General features: G+C 41.6%; 1 protein-coding gene and 1 non-coding gene across 3 annotated transcripts in view; both read right to left on the reverse strand.

Moving 5' to 3' along the window:
- Positions 1–811: 811 nt before the first annotated feature.
- TRNAG-UCC lies at positions 812–884 on the reverse strand. The gene has a single exon. It is a non-coding gene; the product is annotated as a tRNA-Gly (tRNA).
- A 1,722-nt stretch (positions 885–2,606) lies between these two features.
- CDC123 (cell division cycle 123) overlaps positions 2,607–23,255 on the reverse strand; it is a 57,459-nt gene continuing 36,810 nt past the window's right edge. The window contains exons 9-12 of one of the 2 annotated variants that reach the window (XM_032624500.1): positions 22,631–22,659; positions 8,853–8,978; positions 5,299–5,436; positions 2,607–4,504 (exon numbers count right to left, since the gene is read on the reverse strand). In XM_032624500.1, coding sequence (XP_032480391.1) covers positions 4,478–4,504; positions 5,299–5,436; positions 8,853–8,978; positions 22,631–22,659 — 320 coding nt within the window. In that variant the 3' untranslated portion in view covers positions 2,607–4,477. The remainder of the gene's footprint in view (positions 4,505–5,298; positions 5,437–8,852; positions 8,979–22,630; positions 22,660–23,255) is intronic. The other variant, XM_032624499.1, reaches the window with a different exon arrangement.

The following is a 23,255-nucleotide window of genomic DNA, read 5'->3' on the forward strand; positions in this document are numbered from 1 at the left end:
AGTCTGTAAGTACATGGTGAGATAATCCACCTAAGAACTCTACCCATTAAATGTGAGTGTCCAACAGTCAAAAAAATCAGTGATGCAGAAAACCCAATTTAAGTCATCTTAGTTCATACTGAGACTTTAACAAAATTAAATGATCAATTAAAGAATCTCAAAATAATTACATTGCTAAATATTAACTTCTGTGGTGCAAAGAGAGATTTGTACTTTATACATAAATATCAGTAAGAATCACCGGTCTAAATTCACATTAAACACCCACATTAGGTCTTCCAACAAATTAAAAGATTTCAACCTGTAATATGTAAGAACTCTTTTTGTTGCCTTATCTAATTTTTTTTTTTTTTTGGCTGTGCTGGGTCTTCATTGCTGCACGCCGGCTTTCTCTAGTTGCGGCGGGCAGGGTCTACTCTGTTGCGGTGCACGGGCTTTTCATCGCAGTGGCTTCTCTTGCTGCAGAGCACGGGCTCTAGGTGCACTGGCTTCAGCAGTTGTGGCTTGCGGGCTCTAGAGTGTGGGCTCAGTAGGTGTGGCACACAGCCTTAGTTGCTCTGCGGCATGTGGGATCTTCCAGGATCAGGGCTCGAACCTGTGTCTGTTGCATTGGCAGGCAGGTTCTTAACCACTGCGCCACGAGGGAAGCCCGCCTTATCTAACTTCTTAGCAGTGTCCCACATAGCTGGACATAATGCCACCCCCTGGCTTTCTTTCCCAATTTGCCAGGCCTTTTGATCTGCTCCCACTGCTCCACAGAAGTTCCGATTGTTTTTTGGGGGTTGTTTTAGCTGCACTGTGTGGACCTTAGCTCCCCGACCAGGGATTGAACCTGGGCCCACAGCAGTGGAAGTGCCGGGTCCTAACCACTGGACCACCAGGGAATTCCCCAAGTTCTAATTGTTAAATCCAACTGTCTCTTGACATGTTTACTTGGTAAGTCACTGCAATCTCAAATTCTTCATGTCCAAGATGGAGGTCTTGATTTCCCTCCCTAACCTGGTTCCCTTTTATTCCTTCTCATGCTTAGAAAACTGCCTTCCCTCCACTCGGCAGCTCACACCCTCCTTCTCCTTCACGCCCTACATCCCATCAGGGCTTCCCCTTGGCTGTATCCCCAATTTTGCACCTCATGTCCTCACACCGCCTTCAACTGCAGCGGGGGCCACCCTGACCACCACGAGTCACTGTCTCCTAACTGATCGCTCTGCTTCCCACCCAGAAACCAGAGTAACACCTCAAAGCCCTACATGAGACTACGTCTCTCCCTTGCGTAAACCTCCCAATGGCCTCCCACCTCACCTGAGAATGAAATCCCAGCATCTCACCTGGACGAGGCCCTGACCGCTCTTTCTGCACCCACAGAGGTCTTCAAGTTGCTGCAACTCATCAAACCCTCCTTCTTTACGTACGAGTCTATCATGGTGTCCTGTATCCTGTTAGGTCTCTGAAGGCAGGACGCTTAAGATGTACACACAGCATCTAACACTGTCCTGGACCCGAAAAACGTCTGCTGGATGAACAAGTCGCTGCCTTAATGTTCTTTACCTTAATGTTCCACCTCTGTTAATTTTTCTGTCTCTATGTATTTAGAAGCGTCATTTTATTTGGTTTCCCTGGTTCAAAAAAAAAAAGACACATTTGAATGCATTCTCTCTTCAGGTAATTAATGCCAGACTCACTGCCTAAGCTCGTCACATGGGGCATTTAGCTGCTGCTTCAACCACTTTTTTGTTACTAGGTCTTATATTGCCATTCCTCATGCCTCTTCTTAATGTGTATACATAACAGAGCTGCAGTGCATATGGAGGGTGAGTTTATCACTATTTCTTTTCTTAGAACACTTACTGAAACTGTTTTCTATGAGCCACGACAACACATGCATAAAACGTTTAGTTAAATAGGAATTCTGTCTTTAAAATGTTTAAAGATGGCTAAGTCTCCTCTCAAGATCAGCCTAGTGAATACAAACATGAAATTGAATTAAATCTTTCAGTTATTTCTTCATTTAATTTCTCTATATTTAGTATCTTTTTATTTAATTCCTCTGCACAGAGATGTGTGAAACGAATCTGTACTTACTTTTATTTAAAAAACAATTCTTTTTGAAAATTTTGTTATTAAAATAATAATTTGTTCTGGTTGAAACTTATCTACAAAAAATATTAGGCTACAAATCCTTAGAGAGCAGCATTAGACTAGAGGTTCTTTTGTGGTTCTGATTCTGCTACAATTTTGGACAAGTCTTAACTTCTGTGAGCAGTTTTCTGTAAAAAAAAAAAAAAAAAGGAAGGGAAAAAGAGGAAAGGGAAGGAGGGAAAAAGGAAAAGAAAGTGGGCTGAATGATCTCTGAAGTCCCTTTCCACTCAAAATTTTTTTGGTTCTGTTAAGAAAGAATTTGCCTTTAAACTACAGAAGTCTGCAAAGCAGAATGGTAATAATAACTGCCATTTCTTAGGGGCTTGCGTACGATGCACTACATGGAAAGCTTTACTTCTCATTTAACAGAGGCATGAGTTTATTATTCTCCCAATTTATAGGTAAGAAAACAAATTTAAGCTGAAGAACTCAGTCACACAAGCTTTGTTTGCTTCTTAACAGACATGATCTTCAATTTCCAAAAAAAGCTGAGTAGATGGGAAAGATCTATGAACTCAGAAAATGCAAATCAAAATGACACTTCTTTAAACAGAACTTTTGGCAAAGTCTGCTGTTTGCGAGGCCTGTGCTACATGCCACTGCCTGCAGGACAAAGTAAACATGTTTATCCCAACCTGTCAGAATCAAGATCTGTAATGTCTTCTCTTCCGAAGGCAGGATTTCAGAACCAGACTAAGGAATCACACGCGTATCCACTCTCTAAATTCAAGCGCAAACCTGAGGTACCTCAAAGAAAGAATAGATAAAGCCAACATAATAAAAGGATAATTCGAAAACTAATCTTTAGGCGGGCATAAATGACATCTGAATTAGGAGAAGATTTCCTGCATGTTATCCTATATTTAATATTAACACCAGGAGAATCAACTAGAATTAAATATACTACAGAAACAATGTACCAAAATCACATTTTTAAAAGGGAAGTGCGAGTTCAACTCAATCATACCCTCAGGAAAATTAAAGTAAAAAGTTAATGAGTTTTACACCAAGAATTGTCCTTTTTATAAACTGTTTGCTAAATTTTGCTTGAGTCTTTTTATTATACATAGTCTGAACTTTTTCAATGGGTATCAAATACATTTCCTTTTTTTGACTGGTCAAGTGTCATCTTGGCGAAGCGAGCTTCGGAGCTAAGATGAAATCAATTCACAACAATAGATCCCTCCATTATGAGTTAACAGAAGGCCATGAGCAGTTTAAAAAACAAAAATATTTTTGAAGCACTTATACCTCAAACAGTTGGCCTCAGAAATGGCATTTGATACACTTGATCTTTGTATTTTAAACACCAATATCAAGTGACTGTAACGGAGAAACCACACAGCAAGACAGAATTCGAAATAACCTAATGAGAAATGATATCTTTCATCACTACACGTAATCTGCCTTAACTACACAGAAAGGGGAGATTTCGCCCCACTTCTCTCTGTTATCTTTCTATGGGAGCACATGCTCTCTGATGTTGAGAAACATACCTCCAACTAGTAAGATATTCTTTGATACCACATTAGATAGATACCCTAGGAAACTGTAACGTCTGTTTTCTTAAATTGCTCCGTGATGTTAAATACCACATAGAGAGCACTTAGCAGAGCGTCTTAGCATTTAGCGAGTGCTGAGTAAATCAGGTATCGCTGACATATCATCATCAGTCACGACACTGAAGAATTACTAAAACGGTGGCCTAAAAAAGTGAATCTACCTCCCCCCAAATTCCAATAACTGTTTGAAAGGCTGAATTATATCTGTGATAGTTTTAGGGATACACATTAAGGTACTATACTGAAATTCATGGCTGACAGTTTGAGAGGTCTGTATTATTTTAACTATACCCAAACCGAAGCTCAACCGATAGAAAAATTACATGAAAATCCTCAAAGTAGGAAAAATATTTTCTATAGTAATATAAGGTTCTATTTTTTCAATGGGAAAAGTAATGATAAAGAAAGAACCCATTTCTGTATAACAAATATAAACTTGCCCAGCTACCTGCCAGGTATAAAAAAAATAGCACAAGGAACAGAGATAAATATAAATAGACTGAGCCTAAAGAACAAGGTATTTCATAGAAAGTATTTTATCATCGGAACAGGATGGTTTCCCATGTTTAAGATCTATTTATTGTGTTATTTTTACAAGTAGCAAAGTCCCTCCATTTCCCCCAGTTTTATACATGAATATAAAAAGCCACTGACTTCCACGCTGCCCCCTCCCCCTCCCCCGCTGACTGGGTTAATAGGAGGTTGTGGACTATGTACGGCCTCCAGAAGCAGCAGTGGTTTCCTGTGTGACTTGGCCTTGAACTCTAGCATGCTAATCAGTCATCCTCTTGCTGATTCCTTTTCTGTCAAAGGAAACCAAGATGCATTAAAACAGCACATTCTAATTGGGATATTTGTTCAGCCAAGATCACTTTTTCTGTCACCAAGTATAATTTTCTAGAGGACCTTGGCAAAAGATGTGGTTGAAAATTATCACGGAAAAAACCCATGCCTTCTGTAGTTCATTAAAGTAGTTTATCACTTTGGCTCCTGGGCACATTATCCTCAAGATATTTGAACATTTTCTTCTCTTCCTTCTTTATGTACAAATATTCCCACCCAGAAACACACACAGATACAAATACTCACCTTCCCCCCGGAGTACCCATAGGAGAGATCTGATCTGCTCTCAGCCCTATAACAGTATACAGTTCACCCTTGAAGAACATGGGTTTGAACTTCACAGGCCACTTACATGTGGATTTGCTTCAGTAGCAAATACTACGGTACTGAGGACCCACCGCCGGTTGAATCCACGGATGCAGAACCGTGGATACGAAGGGTTCATTATAAATTATATGTGGACTTTCCCCTGGTTGTTTAAGGGTCAACTATACATACTTTCTTCAAGATTACAAGTATTATGAAAATTACTCAAACCATACACATAAAAAACATTTTCTGTCATTTTAATCAATAAATTAATCTTTCAGCTTACTTGACATATGTCATTATAAAATGACCTCAATTAGTAATTCTTGCCCATTAATTCACAATCATCAAATAAAAGTCTACGTGGTATATAACTAAAGTGAAATATTAAAGAGTCAACTTGAAAGCAGAGCTGGCCAGCCTACTAAGTACACATAAACCTTACCAGTTTAAGAAAATCGATGAGTTTGTGAGCGTCCTCCCCGGTGGAGAGGTCCACAAAGTCCTTGGGCAGCCGGCAGCTCAGGTAGGGACTCGGCTGAACTGTGACCTCGCTGTTGGTACAACGGAAGGCCGGAGCATCCTTTACAAAGGAAAAGAAAAAGGAAAGTCGCTGAGAAAGTCCTTTTTTAAGTCTACTCTTCAAACTGAAAAAGATACTGGTGTAGCAATTCCCACTACATGTCCTCTTCTGTACTACGTAGGGAAGAAAATCAGATACTGAAGTAAAAGAAAGCACCAAGGTTTTAAAAATACTTCCACATGTTCACAAGAAAATACACATCTAAGGTATCTGAAGCCAGAGTCCCTGTGGGGGGCTAGGTGGTCCCTGAGTGCTCGCTGTGCAGCCACCATGGCCATGAAGGGCTGCGGGTCTCTCCAGGCCTGAGGCTGCCTCGAGTGGTCCCACACAGGCCAGCATGCTTTATAAACATTGTTGCTTTCCACAGGTGCACTGCTGGAAATACGCCTTAGAGAACAGAGTCAACAGTAAGGGCAAACGAGTGCTCCGAACCCCTAACGCTGCTGTGCTTTTCTCATGGCATTTTACAGACTTATTTGTAGATTCCTCTCAGCACCTATGTAAAACTGCAAATTCAAGGATCATATTTAACAAGTCTTCACATTCCTTATTGTACATGCTTTGAGTCTTGCATAGGATATTCACATGTTGCCTGGTGCTGAAAAGGATTTCAGAGTCAGAGGCCTTGTGTTTGGGCTTCATGGGTGGCAGAGACCTAGGTGAGGGATGGATCGTGTCCAGCATGTGGAAACAGGCCGGGAACTTGGACGGAACGGGACCATGGAGCCCTAGAAAGCAGGCCACACCTTATGACAGACAGACCAGCCATCTGACAAGTACTCATGAAACACCTGTCTGCTGGACCTTGTTCTAGGGGTGGGAGAAAAACTGGAAAACAAGATGGTAGACAGCCACCAAGCAAGCAAATAATAAATTAACAAGCTTGTTCCAGAGAGTAAAAAGTGTTATAAAAACAAAAGAGCAGGGCACTATGGTAAGAGGAGAACCACGTAGACTCCTCTTTAGAGGGGGGTCAGGTGGGACCTTGCTCAGGAGGCGACGTCTGGACTGAGAACTGAGAAGTAGGAGGAAAGCAGCCTCGTGAGGTCTGGGAGTGAACACGGCTTTGGAGGCGGTGGAAACAACCAGTGCAAAGACCTGAAGGCCAGGCAGGGCTTTGTGGCTTCGAGGAACAAAAGGAAGGCAGATCTCTTTGCGGTGGAGGACAGACGGGAGGTGATGCTGGGGAAAGGCAGGGGCCAGTTCCTGTTGCCCTTCTGTCATCCCCAACCTCCAATATGAGGTTGTTTACATTAAGAAGAAAGAAAGGGAGGGAGGGAGGGAAGGAAGAATGAATGAATTTGGATCATACAGTGAATCTTGTGCAAACTGTTTCTATCCAATAACTCTGTCCCTCATATTTAAAAATAACCTTGTGTGGGCTTCCCTGGTGGCGCAGTGGTTGAGAATCTGCCTCCCGATGCAGCAGACACGGGTTCGTGCCCCGGTCCGTGAGGATCCCACATGCCGCGGAGCGGCTGGGCCCGTGAGCCATGGCCGCTGAACCTGCACGTCCGGAGCCTGTGCTCCGCAACAGGAGAGGCCACAACAGTGAGAGGCTCGCGTACTGAAAAAAAAATAACCTTGTGCCAAATCTTCTTCCTTGACGCTCAGATTTAATGGCCCACAACTCTTAAGATGCCAGCAGGAATAAGATCCCTTCATTCACTAATTCGATCAACCTTAGCTATGCCTGGCACTGTGTGCAGCCCCACAGACACATGGAGAACAGAAACACCATCAATGGGCTCGGAAACCTACAGCCCGACGCAGGAGGCGGGCAAGTCTGCAGGCGAGGCCCACACAGCAGGGCAAGCGCCTTGATGTGGAAAACAGAGACCACAGTCAGATCTAGAAAAACAAGGCCCAGGACGGCCTGGGACAGAGTAAGGATGAAAAGGACTATTTCAGAGACAGACAGAAGGAAAGATGTTCCCATGGAGGGCAAGGCAGCAGCCGGAGAAGCAGGAAGAAAGCCGGGAGGCAAGCAGGCGTCATGGAAACCAGGGGAAAGGGTGTGACAGGAACAAGAGGTAACAGCTCAGACGCGGCCCAGTGTTAAGGAAGAGCAGGGCTGTGCACTGCTCGCTGGAATTCCTGACACATTGGTGGAGCCCTCACCACAGTTTCTTTGGAACCGGGGGAGGGGGGGCGAAGGGTGGGGAGCCGGGGGAGGCCCAGCGGCAAGCGGGCTGGGGAGCGGTGGCCACAGGACTAGCAAGTGGCCCAACAGCAGGAGAGGAACTCGCAGGACCCCACTGCCAAAATAATGTGTGCACGCGCATGTGTATATACACAAAAAATGCCCAGAAAACCTCAACAGAGGTGGTAAGAATAGCCATTTCTAGGTAGTAGGATTTCAAGTCTCGCCTCTTTCTAATTCTGTGTGTTTTTAAACAACCATGTGAAAATAAAACTATTTTGTAAAAGACAGAAAACACGAGAGAGTACGAAATGAAGAGCTCCGTGGACAGAACTGTAGACGCAGAGCACTCTCATTTACTTTAGAAAGCCTCGTGTGTACGTGTGCAGGCAGGTTACACACCAGAATATTAACAGTGGTTCTCGAGGAGGTGGGATTATGGGTGACTTTAGAATTTCCTTTAAAAATGAGCAGGCATTACGGGGCTGAGGGAAGTCTTGCTCTCTATGACAGGAGGCGTCAGAACACGGTTACTTGCTTACAGAGAAAGGAAGAGACTGGAAAAAGTAAAGAAGACAGATGGTAGCCCCAGGAACCTGGAGAGACGCAGGGGCAGAGACGAGACTCGGGAGGAAGGATGCAGGTAAGTCTGTAGGTTTGACGACAGTTAAACGGAGTGAGTTCTCACCGATGGATTCTCTTTTCCTAAGAGGGAAGACATGAAAGCAGCTGCTGAGGAGAACAGGAGTGATGGACGGAAGCTCAGAGGAGCATGGAGTGCGTGGAATGGCCACCGTGGACAGCAGGAGGGGACGTTGGGAGGGCGACAGAACCTGCGGTCAGAGCCCACAGGAAGTCGGGGGTGGTGACTGGGACAAGCCCCCTCCCCGTCCAATCTGCGCATCTGGGCGACATCCCTCTAACCGTGCGTGGCAGCCCGGGGCTGGGACCAGAATAAACAGATGCGTGACCTGACCCACGGTCCGGATTCTCAGGTGGGCAGGACAGAAGAGCCAAGAGAAAGAAAAATAACCAGAAAAGAAACTATCAGATGATCATCTTCACTTTAGACAAAGTGAAGTGAAAAAATCAAAGCGCACACCCTTTCTCTAATACAACTATTTTGTGAAAGACAGAAAACATTCACGAGAGAGTACGAAACGAAGAACTCAGCAAAGTATCTGTGAGTAAATCTGTGTCAGCGCCTGGAGAACCAGCAAACAATTCCTCAGTGGACTGACAGGTTTCCTGGGGATCTTTCTTATCATCTTACCTGCTCCAGGACTTCTTCACTAAAATCACCCTTTAAGTTTCTTCCAGATAACAGTTCGTCCCAAGTAAACAGCAGCGCATCTGTGACTTCACCAAATGGATTAAAATCAATCAGCCACACCTTCCCCTGCAGTACAGAAAGAAAGATCAATAAGTATAAAATAAAGTCTGTAATCTGGCTTATAAGAAAGATCATCTTATTCTACCCAAAAGGTCATCTTAAAAATCATATCACTTCTTTCAAAAGACAGTTTCCTCCAGGCCCCATCTGAGAAGGGGCCGCCTGTCTAAGTGGTGCAGGCACAGCGCCAAAGGGGAGGCCGCCCGTAAAGGCAGAGGAGAGATCCTGAAAAAGAAAGCCCGACGAAGACATATACGTAGACTTCCGCCTCCAATCACACGAGAATTTTATGTCAAAAACCCAAGCAGGGAAAGGAAAATCTTACAAAATGGTTCCACCAAAGTAGCATGACTGGAATGCTCTCAAGGGTAACTTCAATGATCTTTCATGAAGAGGCCAGCAGTTCTCAGCACCATCCCTGAGCCCTGAGAGGTTTCTGCAAAGGCTTGTTTTTTTTTTTTGCGGTACGGGGGCCTCTCACTGCTGTGGCCTCTCCCGTTGCAGAGCACAGGCTCTGGACGCGCTGCCTCAGCAGCCATGTCTCACGGGCCCAGCCGCTCCGCGGCATGTGGGATCTTCCTGGACCGGGGCACGAACCCGTGTCCCCTCCATCGGCAGGCGGACTCTCAACCACTGCGCCACCAGGGAAGCCCGAGGCTTGTTTTTTTTAAACACACGAAAGACATAAGAAAATGCTCAGCTGTCTTTCATTTCAATGTAATAACTGTTTTCTCTGCATGATAGAACTTGATGGCACATGAAAGGGAGATGAAGAAAAGAAATCGACCTTGAAAAGAAAAGCGATCTTCTCCTACTCTGAGAGTAGCAATGGCCAAAGTGATAGGTTCCAGCCTCAGGGCAAGGACACCTCTGACCCAAGTCAGACAGAGTCTGCACCTTTGCACCTTGGGATAAAGTGGCAGAGCACTGACGTAAAGGAGCTGGAGAATCTGTGAAATCCCGCCAGGAGATTAAAGTCAACACATTTGATCACGGAGACGTTATGTGACATTTTACTAGATAAATGTTTCATTGAAACTTTTATCTTTGCTCCTTTTGATTTTTCTCACTGAGACATTTATTTAATCATACCGTTTTGTTGTTGGTAGTTTTTTCTGTAAATATGTAGCAATCGTGTCTTGATCAGCCACGCATGTGTAAAATTGAAAAGGAACTGGACTGCTAAGCCAGCATTACTAACATCTAGTACTGTTTCTCATCTGTGTTAAAGGAAAAGTTTAAGAAAGATGAAACATCTTCCTAGAACTGGCTGCAAACTAGAAACCTCTAATAAGAGGCAAAGAACTACTACAGGAAGTTTCTACCATATACCATTGACTAAGTTTCCTGGTTTCTACAATCCCCAGGAGAAACCCTGCAATTCCTTCTTGCCACTTGACTTGTATCCTCACTTCAGTTTGGTGCCCACTCATACCTTCTCTGACTACGTGAAATAATGTCAGCCATCAATCAACTCCTTGGTATGATTTCAGCTTTGCTTTTTCAGCGATTACTCAGATGTCTCTCATATACTGTATGTTATTTTAACAAAATGAGTACTTTCTAAAATTCAAACCATTTCGACTTGAGATTTTATAACCAGTAAAACTATCCTTATTAAAAAGAAAGAAAAAAAAACTTTCACACCTGTTAGCATCAGAATATTTAGCTCTATAAACTAAAAATATGCCACATTGTAAAAAACAAATAAAGTCACCACTGTTAGGACTGATAGCTGGCAGAATTTGTTCTGTAGTTCAGAAGCCATCCTCTAGTTTAAAGAAAAATAAGCCAGCTGTAACCAGGCATAAAACTATCAAGATAAGGATTTCAAACCTGTAATATGTTTTTCATGTCACACCTCAGGAACAAGACATCCTGAGAAATTCTGCTTTTAGGCAACCCATCAGACAAGAGTGGTCACACCGACCTTCCTAATATCAACCAACTGACCACCCCCCCATCCACCCAATTAAATCTCTATGCACCAAACACCGTGCCAGGCATGAGGGCATAAAGATCAGTAACACAGAGTCTACTCCTTGAAAGAGTTCAGTTCAGACCAGGACATGCACACATGTGCACACACCAGTATATGGACTGTTCACCATAGCACAGTGTGTAAAAGACTAGAAACAAGCTAAGCATTCATCCATAGGGAAGTGACTCATCAAACTAGATAGTACATCCACATAATGAAATACTATGCCTTGTAAGAAAATGGAAAGCTCTGCAAAACACACTGTTTTTAAAAAGTATAAAAAGCAAGGTTCAAGCGTATATCATATGCTGACTCTTGTGTAAGAAAGATGGAAAAAAATAAGTATCTTGCTTGTTTTTGCATCAAGAAATACTGGAAGGATACATAAGAAACTAACACCATAGGAGCGCAGAGGAGCAAGGTTAAGAATCAGACCTTCTATGTATATTTTCACACTAATGACATTAACAAGCTTAATCTAACAAATATCTAAAGAATACTTAGCACATTAGAAATTGTACTTTCTTCCTCAATCACTCGTAAGACAGAAATAAAAAGTAAAAAATGAGGCTGCAGATCCATTCTCAACAATATCAAAGATACAAGTTGATATTCATCCCCAAAAGCAATGAAATTAATAACAAGACAATAACCATACCAAAAAAAAATACATAGGGGAACCCGAATCATTTTTCAAGTACCTAAAGTAGTTATTCTAAATTCTAGTTGTGCATTGTCACTTCAGAAGCTTTTTTTTTCTTTAAAAATAAACTTTTATTTTAGAACAGTTTTAGATTTATAGAGTTACTGCAAATATAGTACAGAGAGTTTTAATGTACTCCGCCCAGTTTTTAAATTTAGTTCTTGTTTGTTGTTGTTGAGTTTTAAGAGTTATTTGTGTAATTTTAGATAGAAGTTCTTTATCAGAAATGTGTATTGCACATATTTTCTCCCAGCTCCTGGTTTGTCTTTTATTTTTCTTAACTGTATTCTAATTTCCTTTTCCTGTTCTAGGATCTCATCAGTGACACCACATCACATTTAAAGGTCATGTCTCCTTAGGCTTCTCTTGGTTTTCACAGTCGCTCAGACTCTTGTTTTCAATGACCTTGACAGTTTTGCAGATTATTGGTCAGACATTCTGCAGAATGTCCCACAACTGGGATTTGTAATCCATTTAAATTCTTTTCTCAGTTTCTGCATTCCATTCTGGGATTCCCCCAAACTCCTAAATGATTTTTTTAAATTGGTATACATTAAGATTTATTCTTTTTTTTAAACATCTTTATTGGAGTATAATTGCTTTACAATGGTGTGTTAGTTTCTGCTTTACAACAAAGTGAATCAGTTATACATATACATATGTTCCCACATCTCTTCCCTCTTGCGTCTCCCTCCCTCCCACCCTCCCTATCCCACCCCTCTAGGTGGTCACAAAGCACTGAGCTGAGCTGATCTCCCTGTGCTATGCGACTGCTTCCCACTAGCTATCTATTTTACATTTGGTAGTGTATATATGTCCATGCCACTCTCTCGCTTTGTCACAGCTTACCATTCTCCCTCCCCATATCCTCAAGTCCATTCTCTAGTAGGTCTGTATCTTTATTCCCGTCTTACCCCTAGGTTCTTCATGACCGTTTTTTCTTTTCTTAGGTTCCATATGTATGTGTTAGCATATGGTATTTGTTTTTCTCTTTCTGATTTACTTCACTCTGTATGACAGACTCTAGGTCCATCCACCTCACTACAAATAACTCAATTTCGTTTCTTTTTATGGCTGAGTAATATTCCATTGTATATATGTGCCACATCTTCTTTATCCATTCATCCGATGATGGACACTTAGGTTGCTTCCAAGAAGCTTCTTAAAATACATAGTCCAAGGCCTCATCCCAGACCTACTGGATGGGGGCGCTGTAGCTCTGACCTACCGGGCAGGTAGAAGCTCTCAACACTGAGTCCACCTGCCCAGTTGCTGTCAGAACGTGGACACATCAGAGTGTCACCAAGCCTAGATACACTTTGGTTATACTTCAGATCAGAGACCAACATAAAAGAAGAGTTAGCTTTCTCACAAGAGTAGCCATAAAATTATATATTCAAGACAACAAACAGTGATACAAGTACCACTGAATGAATGCAAATGAGTTTTACATGGCTGACATCTCTTCTCAGAAACCGTCAGGATGTTTACACTGGCGTGTTTCCCAATTTAAAAGCACGCAAACTGCTTTCAGTTCTGTCAGATCACAGTCATAATTACTGACGTCCATGTCCAACTTCACTTAAGACATTTATATAGCTGTTTCACCAACTCACACATGTGCACGGACCTGCCAGCCCTACTGAACCACAGCAGACCTGGACATGTGCCAGGGAAATACTGAGACACCCCGGCAAACCCCAAATTTTCAAATGCCATTAAATGTAAGTGCATTAGAACAGAAATGCTTCAGACTGAATATCTGAACAATGGGAACAAATACCACAACTCACAGGGTGGTATGGACTAAGGGAGATGCTGAATTAAATGAGAATAAAGCTCTTCTGAGCCGCACATTCAGGGCAATGGGCTAGGTTCCCTCCCTCCCTCACTGATTCCATCCTGCTCGCTACCAGGCCAATCCTGGAACGCTTAAGTCTCGAAGATAAGCTCCTTGACAGTCAAGAGATCATCTGGTTGGAAGGTGCTTGTTAGAAGCCCAGCATCTAACACAGGACAGGCTCTCGATAAACAATGGTGTGTGACTGACTGGATGTGGCTGGGGTCCGGCTTTAGAACTGAGCCACGGGTGCATACCAGCTCAGGTTCCTACCCGTTCTACTGTGCCAGCTCCCCGTCCTTTCTCTAAGATGTTTCCACTAAGCTGAAACTCTGCCAGGTGACATCTCTCCTTTGTACCACATCTCAGTTCATGCCTCCTCTTCCTAACTCTTAACAGATGCCATCACCCGTGAAGACAGACACGCGGGAGGAGCTTCAAGATGGCGGAAGGGTAAGACACGGAGATCACCTTCCTCCCCACAAATACATCAGAAATACATCTACACGTGGAACAACTCCTACAGAACACGTACTGAACGCTGGCAGCAGACCTCAGACCTCCCAAAGGGCAAGAAACTCCCCACGTACCTGGGTAGGGCAAAAGAAAAAAGAAAAAACAGAGACAAAAGAATAGGGACGTGACCTGCACCAGTGGGAGGAAGCTGTGAAGGAGGAAAGGTTTCCACACACTAGGAAGCCCCTTCACGGGCGGAGACTGCGGGTGGCAGAGGGGGAAGCTTCGGAGCCGCGGAGGAGAGCACAGCAACAGGGGTGCGGAGGGCAAAGTGGGGAGATTCCCGCACAGTGGGTCAGGGCCGACCAGCACTCAACAGCCCGAGAGGCTTGTCTGTTCCCCCGCCAGGCCGGGCGGGGGCTGGGAGCTGAGGCTCGGGCTTCGGTCGGATGGCAGGGAGAGGACTGGGGTTGGTGGCATGAACACAGCCTGCAGGGGCTTAGTGCACCACGGCTAGCCGGGAGGGAGTCCGGGAAAAAGTCTGGAGCTGCCGAAGAGGCAAGAGACCATTGTTTCGGGGTGTGCAAGGAGAGGGGATTAAGGGCGCCGCTTAAAGGAGCTCCAGAGATGGGCGCGAGCCGTGGTTAACAGCGCGGACCCCAGAGACGTGCATGAGACGCTAAGGCTGCTGCTGCTACCACCAAGAAGCCTGTGTGCGAGCACAAATCACTATCCACACCTCCCCTCCCGGTAGCCTGTGCAGCCCGCTACTGCCAGGGTCCCGGGATCCAGGAACAACTTCCCGGGAGAACGCACGGCGCGCCTCAGGCTGGTGCAACGTCATGCCGGCCTCTGCCGCCACAGGCTCGCCCCGCATCCGCACCCCTCCCTCACCCCGTCCTGAGTGAGCCAGAGCCCCCGAATCAGCTGCTCCTTTAACCCCGTCCTGTCTGAGAGAAGAACAGATGCCCTCAGGCGACCTACACGGAGAGGCAGGTCCAAATCCAAAGCTGAGCCCCAGGAGCTGTGCGAACAAAGAAGAGAAAGGGAAATCTCTCCCAGCAGCCTCAGAAGCAGCGGATTACATCTCCACAGTCAACTTGATGTACCCTGCATCTGTGGAATACCTGAATAAACAACGAATCACCCCAAATTGAGGAGGTGGACTTTGGGAGCAACGATACATATATATTTTTTTCCCCTTTTCTCCTTTTGTGAGTGTGTATGTGTATGCTTCTGGGTGTGATTTTGTCTGTATAGCTTTGCTTTTGCCATTTGTCCTAGGGTTCTGTCTGTCCCTTTTTTTTTTTTTTTTTTTTTTACTTTTTAAAATTTTTCTCTTAATAATTATTTTTTATTTTAATAACTTTTCTTTTCTTTTCTTTTGTCTTCTTTCTTTTTTTCTGTTTTTGCTCCCTTTTATTCTGATCTGTGTGGAGGACAGGCTCTTGGTGCTCCAGCCAGGCGTCAGGGCTGTGCCACTGAGGTGGGAGAGTCAAGTTCAGCACACAGGTCCACAAGAGACCTCCCAGCTCCACATAATATTAAACGGCAAAAATCTCCCAGAGATCTCCATATGAACGCCAAGACCCAGCTGCACTCAACGACCAGGAAGCTACAGTGCTGGACACCCTATGCCAAACAACTAGCAAGACAGGAACACAACCCCATCCATTAGCACAGAGGCTGCCTAAAATCATAGTAAGGCCACAGACATCCCAAAACACACCACCAGACGTGGACCCGCCCAACAGAAAGACAAGATCCAGCTTCATCCACGAGAACACAGGCACTAGTCCCCTCCACCAGGAAGCTTACACAACCCACTGAACCAACCTTAGCCACTGGGGACAGACACCAAAACAATGGGAACTATGAACCTGCAGCCTGTAAAAAGGAGACCCCAAACACAGTAGGTTAAGCAAAATGAGAACACAGAGAAACACACCACAGATGAAAGAGCAAGATAAAAACCCACCAGACCTAACAAATGAAGAGGAAATAGGCAGTCTTTCTGAAACAGAATTCAGAATAATGATAGTAAAGACGATCCAAAATCCTGGAAACAGAATGGAGAGAATACAAGAAATGTTTAACAAGGACCTAGAAGAACTAAAGAGCAAACAAACAGTGATGAACAACACAATAAATGAAATTAAAAATTCTCTAGAAGGGATCAATAGCAGAATAACTGAGGCAGAAGAACGGATAAGGGACCTGGAAGATAAAATAGTGGAAATAACTACTGCAGAGCAGAATAAAGAAAAAAGAAGGAAAAGAATTGAGGACAGTATCAGAGACCTCTGGGACAACATTAAATGCACCAACATTTGAATTATAGGGGTCCCAGAAGAAGAAGAGAAAAAGAAAGGGACTGAGAAAATATTTGAAGAGATTATACTTGAAAACTTCCCTAATATCGGACAGGAAATAGTTAATCAAGTCCAGGAAGCACAGAGTGTCCGATACAGGATAAATCCAAGGAGAAACATGCCAAGACACTTATTAATCAAACTATGAGGGTTTCCCTGGTGGCGCAGTGGTTGAGAGTCCGCCTGCCAATGCAGGGGACACAGGTTCGTGCCCTGGTCCGGGAAGATCCCACATGCCACGGAGTGGCTGGGCCCGTGAGCCATGGCCGCTGAGCCTGCACGTCCGGAGCCTGTGCTCCACAACAGGAGAGGCCACAACAGTGAGAGGCCCACGTACCGCAAAAAATAAATAAATAAAATCAAACTATCAAAAATTAAATACAAAGAACAGATATTAAAAGCAGCAAGGGAAAAACAATAAATAACACATAAGGAAATCCCCATAAGGTTAATAGCTGATCTTTCAGCAGAAACTCTGCAAGCCAGAAGGGAGTGGCAGGACATATTTAAAGTGATGAAGGAGAAAAACCTACAACCAAGATTACTCTATCCAGCGAGGATCTCATTCAGATTTGACAGAGAAATTAAAATCTTTACAGACAAGCAAAAGCTAAGAGAATTCAGCACCACCAAACCAGCTTTACAACAAATGCTAAAGGAACTTCTCTAGGCAGGAAACACAAGAGAAGGAAAAGACCTACAATAACAAACCCAAAACAATTAAGAAAATGGGAATAGGAACACACATATAGGTAATTACCTTAAATTTAAATCGCTTAAATACTCCAACCAAAAGATATAGACCAGTTGAATGGATACAAAAACAAGACCCATATATATGCTGTCTACAAGAGACCCACTTTAGACCTAGGGACACATACAGACTAAAAGTGAGGGGATGGAAAAAGATATTCCATGCAAATGGAAATCAAAAGAAAGCTGGAGTAACAATTCTCATGTCAGACAAAATAGACTTTATAACAAAGACTATTACAAGAGACAAAGAAAGACACTACATAATGATCAAGGGATCAATCCGAGAAGAAGATATAACAATTGTAAATATTTATGCACCCAACATAGGAGTACCTCAATACATAAGGCAAATATTAACAGCCATAAAAGGGGAAATCGACAGTAACACAATCATAGTAGGGGACTTTAACACCCCACTTTCACCAATGGACAGATCATACAAAACGAAAAAAATAAGGAAACACAAGCTTTAAATGATACATTAAACAAGATGGACTTAATTGATATTTATAGGACATTCCATCCGAAAACAACAGAATACACATTCTTCTCAAGTGCTCATGGAACATTATCCAGGATAGATCATATCTTGGGTCACAAATCAAGCCCTGGTAAATTTAAGAAAATTGAAATCGTATCAAGTATCTTTCCTGACCACAACGCTATGAGACTAGATACCAATTACAGGAAAAAATCTGTAAGAAATACAAACACATGAAGGCTAAACAACACACTACTTAATAACCAAGAGATCACTGAAGAAATCAAAGAGGAAATAAAAAAATACCTAGAAACAAATGACAATGAAAACACGACAACCCAAAACCTATGGGATGCAGCAAAAGCAGTTCTAAGAGGGAAGTTTATAGCAATACAATCCTACCTTAAGAAACAAGAAACATCTCAAATAAACAACCTAACCTTACACCTAAAGCAATTAGAGAAAGAAGAACAAAAAACCCCTAAAGTTAGCAGAAGGAAAGAAATCATAAAGATGAGATCAGAAATAAATGAAAAAGAAATTAAGGAAACAACAGCAAAGATCAACAGAACTAAAAGCTGGTTCTTTGAGAAGATAAACAAAATTGATAAACCATTAGCTAGACTTACCAAGAAAAAAAGGGAGAAGACTCAAATCAATACAATTAGAAATGAAAAAGGAGAAGTAACAACTGACACTGAAAAAATACAAAGGATCATGAGAGATTACTACAAGCAACTGTATGCCAATAAAATGGACAACCTGGAAAAAATGTCAAATTCTTAGAAAAGCACAACCTTCTGAGACTGAACCAGGAAGAAATAAAAAATATGAACGGACCAATCACAAGCACTGAAATTGAAACTGTGATTAAAAATCTTCCAATAAACTAAAGCCCAGGACCAGATGGCTTCACAGGTAAATTCTATCAAGTATTTAGAGAAGAGCTAACACCTATCCTTCTCAAACTCTTCCAAAATATAGCAGAGGGAGGAACACTCCCAAACTCATTCTATGAGGCCACCATCACTCTGATACCAAAACCAGACAAGGATGTCACAAAGAAAGAAAACTATAGGCCAACATCACTGATGAAAAAAAATCCTCAACAAAATACTAGCAAACAGAATCCAACAGCACATGAAAAGGATCACACACCAGGATCAAGTGGGGTTTATTCCAGGAATGCAAGGATTCTTCAATATATGCAAATCAATCAACGTGATACACCATATTAACAAACTGAAGGAGAAAAACCATATGATCATCTCAATAGATGCAGAGAAAGCTTTTGACAACATTCAACACCCATTTATGATAAAAATCCTGTAGAAAGTAGGCAAAGAGGGAACTTTCCTCAACATAATAAAGGTCATATATGACAAGCCCACAGCCAACATCGTCCTCAATGGTGAAAAACTGAAACCATTTCCACTAAGATCAGGAACAAGACAACGTTGCCCAATAGTGCTCTCACCACTATTATTCAACATAGTTTTGGAAGTTTTAGCCACAGCAATCAGAGAAGAAAAATAAATAAATGGAATTCAAATCAGAAAAGAAGAAGTAAAGCTGTCACTGTTTGCAGATGACATGATACTATACATAGAGAATCCTAAAGATGCTACCAGAAAACTGCTAGAGTTAATCAATGAATTTGGTAAAGTAGCAGGATACAAAATTAATGCACAGAAATCTCTTGCATTCCTATACACTAATAGTGAAAAATCTGAAAGTGAAATTAAGAAAACACTCCCATTTACCATTGCAACAAAAAGAATAAAATATCTAGGAATAAACCTACCTAATGAGACAAGACCTGTATGCAAAAAATTATAAGACACTGATGAAAGAAATTAACAATGATACGAAGAGATGGAGAGATATACCATGTTCTTGGATTGGAAGAATCAACATTGTGAAAATGACTCTACTACCCAAAGCAATCTACAGATTCAATGCAATCCCTATCAAACTACCAATGGCATTTTTCACTGAACTAGAACAAAAATTTCACAATTTGTATGGAAACACAAAAGACCCCGAATAGCCAAAGCAATCTTGAGAATGAAAAACGGAGCTGGAGGAATCAGGCTCCCTGACTTCAGACTATACTACAAAGCTACAGTAATCAAGACAGTATGGTACTGGCACAAAAACAGAAATATAGATCAATGGAACAGGATAGAAAGCCCAGAGATAAACCCACGCATATATGGTCACCTTATCTTTGATAAAGGAGGCAAGAATATACAGTGGAGAAAAGACAGCCTCTTCAATAAGTGGAGCTGGGAAAACTGGACAGCTCCATGTAAAAGAATGAAATTAGAACACTCCCTAACACCATACACAAAAGTAAACTCAAAATGGATTAAAGACCTAAATGTAAGGCTAGATACCATCAAACTCTTAGAGGAAAACATAGGCAGAACACTCTATGACATACATCACAGCAAGATCCTTTTTGACCCACCTCCTAGAGAAATGGAAATAAAAACAAAAATAAACAAATGGGACCTAATGAAACTTAAAAGCTTCTGCAAGCAAAGGAAACCATAAACAAGCCAAAAAGAAAACCCTCAGAATGGGAGAAAATATTTGCAAATGAAGCAACTGATAAAGGATTAATCTCCAAAATTTACAAGCAGCTCATGCAGCTTAACATTAAAAAAACAACCCCATCCAAAAATGGGCAGAAGACCTAAACAGACATTTCTCCAAAGTAGATAGACAGATTGCCAACAGGTACATGAAAGAATGCTCAACATCATTAATCATTAGAGAAATGCAAATCAAAACTACAATGAAGTATCATCTCACACCGGTCAGAATGGCCATCATCAAAAAATCTAGAAACAATAAATGCTGGAGAGGGTGTGGAGAAAAGGGAACCCTCTTGAACTGCTGGTGGGAATGTAAATTGATCCAGCCACTATGGAGAACAGTATGGATGTTCCTTAAAAAACTAAAAATAGAACTACCATACAATCCCAGCAATCCCACTACTGGGCATATACGCTGAGAAAACCATAATTCAAAAAGAGTCATGTAGATGAGGATGATTATAATTTTTGTGACTTTCTGTTTGAATAATAAAAAAAAATCCCACAAGGACTCAGAGGCAAAAAATATACAAATCAATTTTCACTGCAAAGTAAAGGAGCTGTTACAGTGGAGGATTACTGGACTGAACATCAATATTATGACATAGTATGAGTGTGTTTCGTATTTGGTAATTGCAATCATTGTTGCTTTTGTTGTGGTCATCCATTTACAATGCTTGGTGCCAATTTATTTATCTCTTGTAAAAATAAAATACAGTGTGTGTGTGTGAGTTGTGAGCAAAAAAAAAAAAGAAAGCAGATCCACATGAAAATGAAGTTTAAATGATGACCAAATGGTTTGTTTAAGGTATTAGCCAATTGTGCATTATTTTGTTACTCTCTGTGTGTATTAAAGTATTTGTGTCAAATTAGAAAAAGAAAAAAACCCAAAAACCTAATAGTACTACTATACTATATAAATACATGTTTTATATATTAAATATAATATATATTTAATATAAGTACAAGTATGATATAAATATATAATACACATTTTATAGAAAAAAAAAAAGAGTCATGTACCAAAATGTTCATTGCAGCTCCATATACAATAGCCAGGACATGGAAGCAACCGAAGTATCCATCAACAGATGAACGGATAAAGAAGATGTGGCACGTATATACAATGGAATATTACTCAAGCATAAAAAGGAATGAAACTTGAGTTATTTGTAGTGAGGTGGATGGACCCAGAGACTGTCATACAGAGTGAAGTAAGTCAGAAAGAGAAAAACAAATACCGTATGCTAACACATATATATGGAATCTTAAAAAAAAAAAAATGGTCATGAAGAACCTAGGCATAAGATGGGAATAAAGATGCAGACCTACTAGAGAATGGACTTGAGGATACGGGGAGGGGGAAGGGTAAGCTGTGACAAAGTGAGAGAGTGGCATGGACATATATACACTGCCAAACGTAAAATAGATAGCTAGTAGGAAGCAGCCTCATAGCACAGGGAGATCAGCTCCGTGCTTTGTGACCACCTAGAGAGGTGGGATAGGGAGGGTGGGAGGGAGGGAGATGCAAGAGGGAAGAGATATGCGGACATATGTATATGTATAACTGATTCACTTTCTTATAAAGCAGAAACTAACACATCATTGTAAAGCAATTATATTCCAATAAAGATGTAAAAAAAAAAAAAGACAGACATGAAAACAGAGTAAGTGATGCTTTGGCTTCATAGAGATGAGTAAACAGTTAACAGTTATTTTGGGATATGACCATATGGGCCCCTCCTTTTGTCCAAAAAATGATTCAAAGGTATCACAATCATCACTACAATGAGGTGATAGGAGCGCCGAGAGGGAAGAAGAAAAATGTGAGAGACATTTAAGAAACACAGGGGTCTAATGTTTAGAAAACACATCTGCTGTCCTCTGAACAGCTAAGTCAGTGAGCACTGTCACAGGACACCTAGTGACCCAAATTTCTCTGAAAAGATTGCATGTCTTGATAGTGAAATCTCTGCTGCAGTATGTACTAGGTCAGGTTTTTGTTTTCTTTTTCATTACAGAAGTTTCCATCACTTCAAGATTACAGAGTAAATACAAACTACTCGAATCCTCGTCTTCAGTCTAAAGATGCAAGTGACTCGAATCACGCTAAGGGCCTTTCAGGTAACTGAAAATAATAACTTCTAAATATCCAGTGACAAATTCCTGGCCACACCGAAGAGTACAAACTCAACTATTTTAAGTAGGCCCAGGCCCCCGACAAAAGGGGAAAGGAGGACACAGGGTGGCCTTAGCCATCTGTTAAATTAATAATCCTTGAATTTGTGACACATAACAATGGAAGATATCATGCGTCCTAGTGTTAAGGATATTTTAAGGGGAGATTCTTGGCCACGGTGAATTTCAAGCACCTTAGTTGATTTGAGAAAATATTTGTTGAGTGGTGAGCCCTTCCATAGAGAATGCCTATATATTTAAAGCATATGAAATGTCATTTTTACTTACCCTACTGTCTCTATATATATCGAATACAACTGCAAAGGAGAAAAAATCTGAAGTTAGTAACGAACTTCTATTTTCATGATCTACACCTCCTTTTGAAAATTAAAATGCGTTTTATTATTAGTTACTCAAAGGACTTCCTGCTTCTATATCTCAAAACTTCAAACATAAAAAGGCATCCTGCAATGTTTTACTTATATAATTTTGTTTTCCTTTTCTCTATCCTCAGCCGTAATCCCTTACGTTTAAAAATTCAAACCAAACACCAACATCGTCTCAACCAGTTCACAATTAGAGACAGGTTATCTATATCAGAGAAAGGAGCATCAATCACTAACTGCTTGATGGGGAATAAAATGGGTAAAATCTGCAATAGAAAAGCACACTATCTAGCCATGCTTAGGGCATGATTCATCTTTTTTAAAAGTCAAACCTGCCACAGACCCCAGGCTTGGCAAGTAGAAAAACAGAAACCATAGCAGATATAATTTGACAATGCATGAAAATTGTCTCATACACAATACTTTCAATACTTACTTTCAACTCTTAAAAACAACTCACAAATATTTACTTTGTAACTGGTGCTATCTGATCATTCAAATAAAAATCTAGAAAGGTAGATCAGTCA

The sequence above is a fragment of the Phocoena sinus genome, chromosome 2, assembly GCF_008692025.1.
Source record: "Phocoena sinus isolate mPhoSin1 chromosome 2, mPhoSin1.pri, whole genome shotgun sequence".
In the NCBI taxonomy this organism is placed as follows: domain Eukaryota; kingdom Metazoa; phylum Chordata; class Mammalia; order Artiodactyla; family Phocoenidae; genus Phocoena; species Phocoena sinus.